The following is a 14,228-nucleotide window of genomic DNA, read 5'->3' as shown; positions in this document are numbered from 1 at the left end:
TGCCTCAGGTAGTTCTGATGCCCACAGCCTGTCCTCTCCTGAACTCCTGCTCCTGAAACCTTCAGGAAAGCAGTGGAGCCCGAGGTTGCAGGGGGAGAGAGCGTGACACACAACCAGAAACTCACACCGGAGTTTCTACATGGCGCCACTGGGCATTAGGAAGACGCATATCCCAAATATTTACGTGTAACTAAAGTGGCTGGCTTTTGCATGAGGGAGGAACCAGAATGTAGTTGTTATCTGCTCTGGCTTAAATTCCTGCCTTGCAAGCAAGAATTAAAGTACAACTACTTATCAATTTTTTTTTTTTTAATACCTACTTGCCCTTCCCCTAGGGTACTCTGACAGGATCAAACTGAATGTGAAACTTGGTTTTCTCAGTCACTTTCTCATCCCTCCCCTGCCTATTTCACCCACCCAGGACCATCTTCTCACATTTCTTCCCGTGCCTTCTCCTTGGTGAGCTCTAACTGATCCTAAAAGCCTGTTCAAAAAGACTCTTGCTGGGTCCTGGAGACCATTTCTATGATGCCTTTTAAATTTCAGGTTACATAAAGAAATAAAAATCATTTATGATCTTATTCTCATATTTTTAAAACTTGGTAGTTTTCCATTCATCTTTTCTCTGTGAGTTATTGTTATTTGTAGAATTGGGATGATACATTTTACAAGGCATGAGTAGAAAACAGACATATAATAGACACATCCCACTTTTTCCCATACCTCGAAACCAGCCACTTCACCATTAGTTTTAGTCATGTGTTTTTTGCTAAACATTATATCATGAGCATTCCCCCATGTCATTAAAAAATCTTTAAAAATAACATCATTTCAAATGCATTATAAGTGCATCATATTCTGTGATATGGAATGGAACCCATGTAAAATCAGGTTACATAAAATGGAACCCACTGTTAACTATTTCCCTTCTTTAACCCCATCTGCCTGGATTCAAATCCCACTCTGTTTACTCACTGTTCACAAGTCACTTAATTTCTCTAAACCTCAGTTTCTGGAGTTGTTGAATGGGGAAGAATAATTATTTCTGTCTTTTAAGGTGTTGTAAGGATTAAATAAGTTAATATATGCAATAAGACAGAGCACAACTTTCTGTGTTAACACTGTGTTAGCTATGATCATTCATATTATATATATATATTTTAATTATAGAAGTAATGAGTAATTCACATGACAGAAAATAAAAACATTACAGAAATAAGTAACATAAAACTTAGTTTGTATGCACTATATACGTAATACATGCACCAAACTGTTAATGGTGGATATCTAAGAAAATAGAATTATTGGAGACTAACTTTCTCCAACATCTTACGTATAATTTTTAATAGTTGGATTTATCACACATCTACATATATGCACATAGGTTTTTTTTCTTTTTCCTTTTTTATTTTCATAGGTTTTGGGGGAACTGGTGGTATTTGGTTACTTTAGTAAGTTAAAGAACTTACTAAAGTAAAGTGGTGATTTGTGGGATTTTGGTGCACCCATCTCCTGAGCAGTATACACTGAACCCAATTTGTAGTCTTTTATCCCTCACACCCTTCCCACTCTTTCTCTCTGAGTTCCCAAAATGCATTGTGTCATTCTTTTTTTTTTTTTTTTTTGAGACGGAGTTTCGCTCTTGTTACCCAGGCTGGAGTGCAATGGCGTGATCTCAGCTCACTGCAACCTCCACCTCCTGGGTTCAAGCAATTCTCCTGCCTCAGCCTCCCGAGCTGGGATTGCAGGCAGGCACCACCATGCCCAGCTAATTTTTGTATTTTTAGTAGAGACGGGGTTTCACCATGTTGACCAGGATGGTCTCGATCTCTTGACCTCGTGATCCACCCGCCTCGGCCTCCCAAAGTGCTGGGATTACAGGCTTGAGCCCCCGCGACCGGCCTGCATTGTGTCATTCTTATGGCTTTGCATCCTCATAGCTTAGCCCCAACTTATGAGAGAGAAGATAACAATGTTTGGTCACACTGATTTTCTTATGTCATGATATCTCTTAGACATCTCTCCCTGTAAGTACTAGATTGATTTTGCTAGTACTAGATTCTTTTTGACAAATGTTTGATATCCCATTGCATGGCTCTACCACTATTTATCTGCCAGTTCCCTTATTGATGAACTTTTGCTCCAACATTTTTGCTATTACAAACAATGCCTCAGTGGACACCTTTAGATGTACATCTATGTGCACTTACACAAGTTTTTCCATAGGAGAAATTCCTAGATGTGGACTTACTGGGTCAGTGGGTATGCAGATTTTTAGAGGTTTTTATATTCCTTGCCAAATTGCTTTCCATGAAGGTCATACCAATTTAAACTCCCACCAGTGGAGTATGACAGTGCTTGCTTTCCCACCTGGAAATGAGTGCAACAATGAGTATCATCCTATGCTTTAATCTCCGTCAGTCTGATAGGTGTAATCTATGTATCTCTGTCATGTTATCTCTTTGTCATTTTGATTTTCTTTTAATAGTACTGAGGTTAAAACTATTTTCATATGTTGGGTGGTTATTTGTATTTCTTATAAAAATTGACTGCTCACTGCTATTTGTAGGCATGTTTTTCTTTTTCTATTTCTTGTTTTTTCACCACTTAGTTCAAAAAAAAGTATGCTTTTTCTTATTGATTTGTAAGTACATTACAATATTGATACAGTAAATATCTAGCATGTATGTTGCATATATTTCTGTTTTATTTTTTCAATCATTTGTCTCACTTTGCCTTCAAATTAGATAATTCCTAGTCATCTATCTTCAAATTTATTGACTATTTCCTCTGTCATCTCTATTCTGCTAATAAGTTTATTTGTTACATCATTTAATTTCAGATATTGGTCTTTTTTCCAGTTAAAGTTTTCCATTTGGTTCTTTTTCATATTTTCTATTTCTCTGCCAAAAGTTTCTCTCTTTTCATTCATTATGAGCATACTTTTCTTTATTTCATTAAGCCTAGCTCCAGTAGCTGCTTTAGTCTTTGTCTGATAATTCCAACATCTGGATTATTTTATGGTTGGTCTCTGTGGCCTGTCTCTTCCCTTGAAGATAAGTCACATTGTCCTGGTTCTTTGTTTGTTGAGTAATTTTGGCTCATACCCCAGACATTGGATTTGTCTGAATTCTGTTATCTTGTTTTCGCCGTGTATCTTGGGTGATTCAACGTGCAAACTGTCTCTCCGCTGTGGTAGGCAGTAAGTGGCTCTGCTCTTGGTTCAGTGCTTTTATCTCCAACTGAATGCTTCGTGGTCTGCCTCATACATGCATGATTGAGGGTGACCCAGAGGTTTGGGCAGAAATCCCCCCTCACTCTGCAGCAACCCAGGTTGGTCCAGGCTCTGTTCCTGGTTCCTCAGATCAGAAAGCTGTGGGCTGCCCATTGAGTTCTTGCTCCATACACTTTACCCCAACTGTGGCCTTTCCTTAGAGCAAACTCATAAAAAGTGCAGCTTCCTCCACGTTCTGATTCCTCTCCAAAATCTTTGTGCTTTGATCACGCTCAGCTGTATTTTCTAGTTTTTCATTTTTTTCCCCACAGTTTCTCATTATATGCAAAAGGATTCGTCTGTTTTGAGCTTATCCTTCATACCAGAAACAGAACTACAGGTTTTTTGTTTGTTTTTTTTGTTTACATGTAACTTCAATATTTTTACATGCTCAAATATGTGAGTCTCTTCCTTCATGGCTTCTGAAACGGGCAATCTGCTTAGAACTATCTTTTCCACCTCGTGAGTATAGAATTTTTTTTTTCCCATGTTGATTAGAACTTGGATTTATGTCGGACTTGTATTTTCTTCATGTCGATCTGGAAAGTACCAAGACCAGTGTAGTTTCCATGGGAGTAGAAAGGAGGAGAGAAGAGGGCAGAACTGGGAAACAGAATAAGACTTTGGCTACCTGGCTGTGCCTTGTGGTGACTGAGGCTTACAAACTGAGACACAAGACAAAGAATATTTGAGGACTGGCAGATGTCATTCTTCTGTATAGACCCCAGCCAAAAGACCGTGTGGCTCTTTGGTAGGCCAGTTACTCCTGCTGCAACCCCATTCATTTCAGCCTTCATAGAGCACAGAAGCATACCCCACCAGGCACAGGGAGAAAGCTATGTGGGTTTGCCCCTGGGTAGCTGGCTCCAATTTAGATTTGTTCTGCTCCTTAGAAAGGTGTATGCTGGTCAAGGCTTTGACTTTGGAGTTAGGCATACATGGGTTCAAATTTTGACCCTGCCCTGTGGGCATAAAAATAGTACCCATTTCATAGTGCTGTGAGGATTTCCAGAGACTGTGCTCACCAGGGCTTAGCATAACAGCAGTCACAGGGTACACTCACTCGATACACATAGGTGTAAAGATGTGTTGTCGTGCTGCTCATCTGCTGTGTGGTCTTGGGCAAGCGCTGCAGTCTCTGGTTCTGTCTGCAGGAATTTCCACGTCTGGAATGAAGGCTGGTTTGTGAGGTCTGACCTGGGCCCCTCGTACAGTGGATGGCAGGTGTTGGACGCTACCCCGCAGGAAAGGAGCCAAGGTAACTTCTCTGGGTGTGGTTCTAAGTTGTGAGCCTCACAATTATTTACAGCCTTGGATAGCAGCATAGGGTAGTAACTCCAAAGCCCTCTCCCTCTCTGGTATGCATGACAGGATTAAAACAAAAATAGTTTTTAATATAGATCTCCCCTGATAGTTTTGTTTGGCTTGGGCTGCTGTTTACGTGAGTGGCTCCCCTGCACCCACAATGGCTGCTATTGCTGCAGAGAGCCTTGGCACAGGCCAGGTGAGCAGAGAGAGGAGCCTTCCTCTTCCAGTAATGATTTTCCTGCACCATATAGCAGCCTCTCCCTCCCAGCACAGAAAATTTGCGGTTCCCTGTTGCCCTTGGGGTTTAGTCCACATTCTCCACTGGTCACCACCCACAGCAGCTCTCTCTGCCATGCTAAGCTCCCCCTTAGGCAGGCTGCCTCTGCCATCCCCATCCTGGGCCTCTGCTCTCTCCTCTGGCCTTTCTCTGTCTCCTGCCCCATGAGGGGTTGGGTCCCAGACTCTCCAGAAGTCTTTTCTCTTCCCTCCTCTGACCTCTAGAGTATATCTTGTCTGTTACCCTCATTTTCAGTTATTTCTTAAAACATTAAAAAGTGACTTATGGGGCTGGGCATGGTGGCTCGTGCCTGTAATTCCAGCACTTTGGGAGGCCAAGGCGGGTGGATTTCTTGAGGTCAGGAGTTCGAGACCAGCCTGAGCAACATGGTGAAACCACATCTCTACTAAAAATACAAAATTAGCCAGGCATGGTGGCACACACCTGTAGTCCCAGCTACTTGGGAGGCTGAGGTGGGAGAATCACTTGAACCTAGGAGACGAAGGTTGCAATTAGCTGAGATCACACTGTTGCATTCTGGCCTGGGGGACAGAGCAAGACTGTGTCTCAAAAAAAAAAAAAAAAAAGTGATTAGCGATTTATAAAGTAATACATGCACATAGTTGAAAAAAATTCAAACTATTCTAAAGGACTAACAGTGAAAATTAAGTCTTACCCCACCCCCAACCCCTAGCTCCTCTACCAGAATCAGTGTATGTTACTAGAATTGGGGGCTTGGAGGTAACTATTTGCTAGGCCACTATTTTCCAGACTTTTCATTGCAACCCGTTAGTAGTTATAAAATCTAGTTAATGGGTTGTAGCCATCATTTTAGGAAAGAAAAATGAAATGGAATGGAATGGAAAAGGGGGAAAGGCACATAAACTATCCAGGTTCATTAGATATAGTTAGACTAAGGACCACTGTCCTGTGAAACTTTTGTTTCTATATCGTATGTGTGCCAAGATGTCAAATGTAATTCTTTCTAGGGATTGTGGAGAAAAAAAAATTGAAAGGCACTGACTACCTACCTATCCATCTATCTACCTACCTATCTAAGCTTCCTATGCTGAATTCTGTGGGGAGGGAAGAAATGGTCAGGCTTGAGAGCTCAGAGGAACGAGAGGCCCCTGTAGGCTGTCTGTTCAGGGAAGTCTTCCAGGAATAGGAAGGTGATGGGCTTCTAGGCATGAATGAGTTGCAGAAGTAGAAAAAAGGCAGCCACCAAGGCAGGCAGGTCATGAGCAGAGATCGAGACCATCCTGGCCAACATGGTGAAACCCCGTCTCCATTAAAATTACAAAAATTAACTGGGCATGGTGGCGTGCGCCTGTAATCCCAGCTACTTGCGAGGCTGAGACAGGAGAATCAACTGAACCCGGGAGGCAGAGGTTGCAGGATTGCAGAGTGAGCCAGGATTGTGCCACTGCACTCCAGCCCGGCAACAGAGCAGGACTCCATTTCAAAAAAGAAAAAGAAAGAAAGAAGAAAGAAAGAAAGAAAGAAAGAAAGAAGAAAGAAAGAAAAGAAAGAGGCATCCACCTTGAGCACAAGACAGCAAGACTTTCCTCTTTAGGAAACAGACCAAGGACAGTGAGTCAGCATGGATTAGGCGCCTGTGGAATGCAGGACGTGTAGTCTTATGGAGGGCGTGAGTTCGACCAGCAAGAGAATAATAGCCCAGGAGGTCTCTGCGGAATGCCAAATGAGTGTGACTCGGTCAGGGGTGAAGGAATTTGAGAGGGGCAGAGGCAGGGGTTTGCAGTGGTCCTGGAAAGCCATTGGGAATTGGGCACTGGGCAGGCTGTGGCCTTGGCATATATTGAGCCTCTGCATCTTGGCCTCCAGGAGTGTTCCAGTGCGGCCCCGCTTCGGTCATTGGCATTCGAGAGGGTGACGTGAACCTGAACTTCGACATGCCCTTTATCTTCGCGGAGGTTAATGCCGACCGCATCACTTGGCTGTTTGATAGCAACACCCGCACACAGAGGAAGAATTCTGTGGACAGTCGCAGCATTGGAAGGTATATCAGCACCAAGGCGGTGGGCAGCAATGCTCGCATGGATGTCACAGACAAGTACAAGTACCCAGAAGGTAGGAGGGGCACTTACGGGGTGGTACTGTGAGGGGCTCAATGGAAGGAGGATGGCTCTGAGGGTGGAGAGGAGAAAAGGCCTCCTCCTGCCCGGCACTGGTAGCCAGTTCTGCCTGAATGATAGGATTGCTCCCTAGCACCTAACAACCATCTTCCAGGACTGTTTCCAGCGGGTGCAAAACCATCATGGGCAGCCGCTGTGCCCGTGGAAGTTCGCTGCAGGGCACAGATGGTTGTCAACTCAGCCCATCTCCAGCTGTGTCCCTGTCTCAGCTACACAGCTGGGGCGACAGCACCATGATTGGACCTCATAGGGAGAGACACAGCCCCCTTGAAAGGCCCCCAAGGGCTTTAGGAGAGATTTCTCTATCAGTCTGCTCCCCTAGCCTCCGAGAAACTCAGGTAGAAAACCATCTGAACAAAGAAATGGACAGAGAAACCCAGAGATGTGGGCTCACACTGTGCACGTTTGGAGGTCTCCCAGGAGGCCAGATGAGGTGTGATTACATGGTATGAATGCACGAGCCCCTGAAATCTCAGGCAGCCATATATTGCTGGTCACCCTAAAGTCACCTTGGAAGGCCAGTTGCTGCGAGGCTGCCACGACTCAATTACATTCACTCCTCAGAGCTGCTTTTGAAACCCGCAGTGCATCTCTTTGAGGATTCTCAGTGGTGACAAAAGTTCTTCATTTGAAGTTGAAGTTCACTTTTAGAAACAGCCAAAAGTAATTTAGTGCTTGCTGTTGCAGGCCACAGTCACTCCTTAATGGGGTCAACATTTCAGTCTTTCTAAAATGCTTTGAAATGCTTCATCCCATTGATCCTCACGGTTAGTTCTGAGGGGTCAAGGAAAGTATTCTCACAAAGGTGCACACAGTACCCCCTAAAGTAAGCCCTGAATCTCTAAGTGACTGTTGGCTATTGCTATTGGCCGAGTTTACACAAGAGGAAAGCTGAGTGCAGGAGATGGGGTCTCACTTCAAGTCCGGGTGGGTGCCCCTCCAGTGCCGGTATTCGTGAACATCCAGAGGCACAATTTTAGGGCGATGAGGTTGGTGACCTCAGTCTGGCCCCAGTCTTCCTCTGCAGGTCATCCTCAGGACTGAGGTCAGATATCGCTTCGCGCAGTCAGTAAACACGTTCTGAGCCCCGACTGAGTATCTGCTTCATGCTGGGCCTTGGGGATGCAACAGAGGGCACTGCAGAAGGGCCAAGGGTGTGGAGGGCGGAGATGTAGGACAAGTACTTCCAACAACGTTATGACATAGAAACCAGCGTAGGGGGCCAGGGATCAAAAACTCTGGGGCACAAGGTGAACTCCAGTCCTACCAGCCATAGCTGTGCAACCTCAAGCAAGTTTCCTCTGATCTCTGAGCCCGCATTTCCTCTCTGAAGAATGAGAAGAGCAATGCCTGTCCTCAGTGGGATTTAAATGAGCCGATATATACAACGTACCAAGTGCAATGCCTGCCATATAGTCAAGACTTGATACATAGCAGTGGTAATCTTTATCAGTTTGAACATCTGTAGCCTTGAAGGAACAATAACCTCCCAAGGTGGCTACTTCGCAGGCACTGCTTACATGGCTGCATGATCCTGTGGGGTTCCTCACCTTACTCGCAAACCTTGATCTCTGACCGTCCCAGCCAAACCTCCTAAACAGTGGAGAATGAGCAGGTCCATTGTGGGGGTGGGGAGAGGGGGTTTCTGGAGGACTCCTGGCGATGCCCCAGCCCTTAACGTGACAGGACAGATCACCCTGCCTGATGCTGCCCAGATCTTCTTACCTAATGATTCTAGCTTCTCTCTGAGGGCCCCGGGGAGGAAAAGCCAATAAAATAGGTTGCTAAGTATTGATGCAATAACAACAGCAAAGGGAGAAAACAGCAGGAGGAAGCTTAGTCTTGAGTCAGCCCAGCAGGTGACCTATATAGGAATCAAGGCTCCAAGCCTCATTGTGCAAACACGCCGGCTTCGAGGTCCCAGGCACGGAAGGCTCAGATCCGTGCACTGCCTTCAGCTCTGGGCGTGGACTTACAACTGGACTAGAGAATGGGAAGGCATCGAAAGGAACCCAGCCCACCAGGAACTAGCAGCTTAGGTAATCTGGCTGCCTGCCTCCTTTTTAGCAGGGTGTGTGGGAGGAAACTTAGACCAGGGGTCCAGACACCAAGGAACTGGCCCCCTCTCTGCCTCTGCAGATGACTGGCCCAGTCCATCTCAGAGTGGTCTGGACAAGTTGTGTCTCTTCTTAGGGTCTTAACTTGATGGGTATGGATAAGTTGGCCTCTGCATTCTCTGCAAGTCACATGTAATTTATGGGAAGGGGCTTGCTGTATCATAAAGTGCGTATAGTAAGTCATCGGGGCCTGGTGCAGTGGCTCACGCCTGTAATCTCAGCTCTTTGAGAGGCTGAGGTGAGAGGATCACCTGAGGTTAGGAGTTCAAGACCAGCCTGGCCAACATCATGAAACCCCATTTCTACGAAAAATACAAAAATTAGCTGGGCGTGGTGGTGGGTGCCTGTAATCCCAGCAACTTGGGAGGCTGAGGCAGGATAATCTCTTGAATGTGGGAGGTGGAGGTTGCAGCAAGCCGAGATCATGCCACTGCAATCCAGGTTGGGTGACAGAGTGACATCCTGCCCCCCCCCAAAAAAAAGGCCATCTGGTGCCTTAAGCATTTCACAGGTTGTTGGGGAAAGTGGGAGAATGTAAGTGTGGTCTGCAGAGTAAACATGGTCAGTCTTCCTTGTGTACCTCTGCCTGGGTTCCTGGAAGGTCAGCCCCTTCTTCTAGATCTATCTTCAGGTCAGGCCTTTTGTGAACTGCTCAGTCAGCCCTGGCTCAGAGGCTTGCAGTCAGTTATTCAGTTCTGTGTGCCCTGAGAGCTGTTTTGGGGTACATCCCTGTCATTCTCTGTGGGCCGCTTACGCCATCACACTCAGCAGTGCCCATAGCCTGAGTCAGAGTCAGAAAACCCATCCTTTCCTCTAGCGCTTGCAGATTTGAAACCTGGAATCTCTTGACAGTTTCAACTAGTCATAACTTGGAAACATGTCGGCCATGGGAAGTCCTTGTCAACTGGCACAGATCAAAATGTCACTCCTTGACTCTCAAGGCACCTTTAGAAACAAGCCAGAAGAACATAGTTTACAAAAAATGTTTTTTAATGAAGTCGGCTCTAAATCATCACCTTGTTTTTTGGCTTATGAATGTATTCTAATCTTTTTCAGCTTAGTTCTTGTGACTTACTTTGAAATTATCTGTTTGTTCTTTAAGTCTCACAAGAGACCTTTTATCAGAAAAAAAATGAAATCTAACCTAATTAACACAAGCAAATGATCAAATCACATAGTAATTGTGCGTAGGTGCTGATAAAACCTTTCTACAGATTCTGGGAAATCGAGAGCAGATTGGAAAAGCACGAAAGACCATCTGGTCTGTGAGTCTCAGGTTACGACAGGTGAGCAGGAGACCTGCGGAGGTCAAATGCCTGCTCGGGCAGCAGTAGAGCCAGCACCAGTTCCAGGCCACCTGTCCAGGCTGGGCACTGTCTTCTGCCCAGGTTGCCTCCACATCTCTGGGGTGTTTCTGTCTTTTCCCACCACACAGGCTCTGAGGAGGAAAGAGGAGTGTTCCAAAAGGCTTTGGGGAAACTTAAACCCAATGCATCATTTGGTGCAACGTCTTCAACCAGTTCGGAAACAGAGGAACAGGAGCCCAGCATCAGCGGGAAGTTCAAGGTCATTGGCTTGCTGGAAGTGGGCAAAGAAGTCAACCTGGTCCTACAGCTCAAAAACCTGAGCAGCGATAGGAAGAGAGTGACAGTGAACATGACAGCCTGGACCATCGTCTACAATGGCACGCTTGTACATGAAGTGTGGAAGGACTCTGCCACAATGTCCCTGGACCCTGAGGAAGGTAACACATCCCTCAGTTGGAGGAGATCCACGAATTCGAGGTAGCCAATGGCCTTCTGGGGCTGCAGTGTGTCTGCGGGGCTCCAGGTTAGGTAAGAATGGAGCAGCCATCAGCCCCTGTGGTTAAGCCATGACTTAATGCTTTGGAAGTTGCTGTCTCTATGAGCAGAGTGATGCCAACCAAATGTCAGGGTGGTGCCAACCAAAATCCTATTACGCCCCAAGTGAGGAAGGAGGGAGACTTTGGCAGTTCTTAACTATGGCACAATATCCCTTACAGGTATACACCAACTCACACAGTTTGACCTCCAAAAAAAAAAAAAAAAGGCAGATTTTCAATATCCATCTTGCAGAGGCAGAAAGGGAAGCTGGGAGATATTTGTGACTTGCTTCAGAGATAAAGTGTCGTAGATAGAAGCAGTGTTAGGTCTTGGTCCTGGTCCTAGGTTTTCTGACACTGAGTTCAGAGCCATTCCCTGTTTTCTAGACGGCATTGCTGTTACCCACCTCACCCCACAACAAGTCACTCTTCAAGTTTGACCTTGGGAAGGTGGCAATGACCACAGGGCGCTAAACCTTGGCCTGGGACTCCCCCGCAGCTGCCACGGGGTGGGCAGAGTTTCTGGAATCCTGACAACAGTGACAGGCTTTCTTAGAGGTCTGAACATTTGGGAGGAACAGTGACTCCTTGCCCTTGGGTAGCAGGGATGGGAAGAGAACAAGGTGGAGCAGATAAAGTCTGTCTGTGGAAGGATTAGAATGCAGGTGTGCCCATGTTGGTAAAATCCTTCAAGCTGTTATGAAAAGTTTGGACTTACAAACCAGATTAACAAGGGTGGGGTGGTTATTCACTTCACATAAGGGACTAATAGAAACTGATTAATTATACGGCCCATCTTGAAAGGATTCTGTCTCCAAAGAAACTGAGAGGTGTCACGCCTGTCAGAAGGTAGTATCCCCTAACCATCTGTCTTCTGGCAGAATTTTAACAGAAATCTTTTCAATATCAGAAGCAACTGCCTAGCTGTTATTGACCTTAGAAACTCAAAAAAAGAGCTTTTTTTTTTTTTTCCAAGGCAGAGTCTTGCTCTGTCTCCCAGGCTGAAGCTGAAGTGATCATAGCTCACTGCAGTCTCAAACTCCAGGTTCAAGCAATCCTTCTGCCTTAGCCTCCCAAGTAGCTAGGACTACAGGCATGCCACCACGTCCAGCTAATTTTTAAAGTTTTTTGTAGAGATGGGGTCTCAGTATGTTACCCAGGCTGATTTCAAACTCCTGGCCTCAAGCAATTTTCCCACTTTGGCTTCCCAAAGTGCTGGGATTACAGGCATGAGCCACCATGCCTGGCCAAAAGAACAACTTTTGGAAAAAAAAAAAAAATTCACAGGATGGAAATTGTTTTTAAAAATCCTTTTGCACAACTGATTGGAAAAGAGAGAGGAGGCAGGTATATAGTGGTCTTAGAGTCTAGTTGTCTGCCAAGACGTTGCTGGATGACCCTGGCGAAGTCTCCCTCCCTTTTTGAACCTCAGTGGTCACTGCTGGTGAGGCTTGGACCAGCCGATGGAAGGGCCTGCCCTCTCCACACGTGGGGCAGTGATGGCAAATTCCTCCAGTGCTAAAAGCAGAGGCAGCTTCCTCTGCACAGTCTTACCTAAGAGAGTATGTGACACTGTGGGTTCTGGGGCAACCCCAGGCCACCCAGCATGGCAGCCTGAGGGAAGAGAGCACCTAAGCCCATCAGAGGAGGGGGACCCATGACCCACAGGGTCAGAAGAGAGGCCTCAAAGCATGGGGGAGGAGCCAGATGCATGGAGAAAAGCCAGGGGAGGAATTTCCATCTAGGGGAACGCCGTGAGTCAAAATATGGGGACAAAAGGTGCCTGTTTTGTCTGCAGAACAAGAAGTGAGGGAGGTTCTGTTAAGGAACAGGCAACACCGGGCCAGGCTGAGGGCTCTGAACTGTATCTAAGGCAACGAGGAGCCACAAAAGATTTTTGAAGTGATATGTGACACGGAAGAAGAGCGATTTAGAAAAACAAAAACGAAACAAAGCAAAACAAAACAGCTTTCTAGGCCAGGCGTGGTGGCTCACGCCTGAAATCCCAGCACTTCGGGTGGCTGAGGCAGGCAGATCACAAGGTCAGGAGTTTGAAACCAGCCTGGCCAACACAGTGAAACCCTATCTCTACTAAAAATACAAAAAAAAAATTATCTGGGCATGGTGGCAGGTGCCCGTAATCCCAGCTGCTTGAGAGGCTGAGGCAGGAGAATCGCTTGAACCTGGGAGGTGGTTGCAGTGAGCCAAGATCGCGCCACTGCACTCCAGCCCAGGTGATGGTGTGAGACTCCGTCTCAAAAAAAAAACCCAGCTTTCTAAGGCTTTGTCTGGCTGGTATGTGGATGATTTAGAAGCAGGAGAGACCTAAGGCATGAAGGGGACGCAGTGGCAGTAGAACCCCGGGCTGTTAGACGGCTGGGAGGATCCTAAGCGTTTGTTTGGCCAATACCCCGGCTTCCCTTCCTACTTATTATTTGTGTTACTGTCATGATTGCTACTGTCATTAGGCAATCAGGTGGCATTTGTATTCTTCCCCTGCCCCTCAGAAGGACACCTATGGCCGGGCACAGTGCTCATGCCTATAATCCCAACACTTTGGGAGGCCAAGGTGGGAGGATCACTTGAGTCCAGGAGTTTGAGACCAGCCTGGACAACACAGGGAGACCCCATCTCTACAAATAATTTAAAAAATGAAAAAAAGGACACTTTCCCTCCATCACTTTTCAGGGTGGGGAGGAAGCAGCAGTATCTTTATCCCCTACGGGCTCATCCTCCTGGGAATCTGCCCAGCCAGAGAGAGTCCTGGGGTCTCCTTGGCCCCTGCTCTGGAGCCCACCCTGACTAGAGGGACACTTCTCACAACACCTGGCCCAAGGAGGGCTCAGTACAGCCCGGGGCTGCAGATCCTCCCACCAGCTCGCCCTGCGTTGGCTTGGCGTCAGTTCTGAGGAAGGTTCACAAGCCATCCCCACTCCCCCTCACTCCGATCCCCTGGCTTCTCCTTCCAGAGACAGAGTATCCCGTGAAGATCTCGTACGCGCAGTATGAGAAGTACCTGAAGTCAGACAACATGATCCGGATCACAGCCGTGTGCAAGGTCCCAGATGAGCCTGAGGTGGTGGTGGAGCGGGACGTCATCCTGGACAACCCCACCCTGACCCTGGAGGTAATGGGGTGGGAAGGGATGCTGCCCCCCCGGCCAGCCCAGCTCCCATGAACCCCACTGTCCCTGTGAGCCACAGCTCTCCCAGACTGCAAAGGAGAGTTTTTCACTTGCTGGGAGGGACAG

The 14,228-nt window shown here is 46.6% G+C and overlaps 1 protein-coding gene across 2 annotated transcripts in view; it reads left to right on the top strand.

Moving 5' to 3' along the window:
* The window catches only part of TGM3 (transglutaminase 3), a 130,626-nt gene that overhangs the window by 108,159 nt on the left and 8,239 nt on the right, over positions 1-14,228 (top strand). For both annotated transcript variants that reach the window (XM_003941041.4, XM_039479734.2), the window contains 4 exons: positions 4,429-4,532; positions 6,708-6,953; positions 10,571-10,879; positions 13,948-14,105. In XM_003941041.4, coding sequence (XP_003941090.1) covers positions 4,429-4,532; positions 6,708-6,953; positions 10,571-10,879; positions 13,948-14,105 — 817 coding nt within the window. The remainder of the gene's footprint in view (positions 1-4,428; positions 4,533-6,707; positions 6,954-10,570; positions 10,880-13,947; positions 14,106-14,228) is intronic.

The sequence above is a fragment of the Saimiri boliviensis genome, chromosome 9, assembly GCF_048565385.1.
Source record: "Saimiri boliviensis isolate mSaiBol1 chromosome 9, mSaiBol1.pri, whole genome shotgun sequence".
Taxonomy (NCBI): Eukaryota; Metazoa; Chordata; class Mammalia; order Primates; family Cebidae; genus Saimiri; species Saimiri boliviensis.
This window is presented reverse-complemented; position numbering and strand designations above follow the sequence as displayed.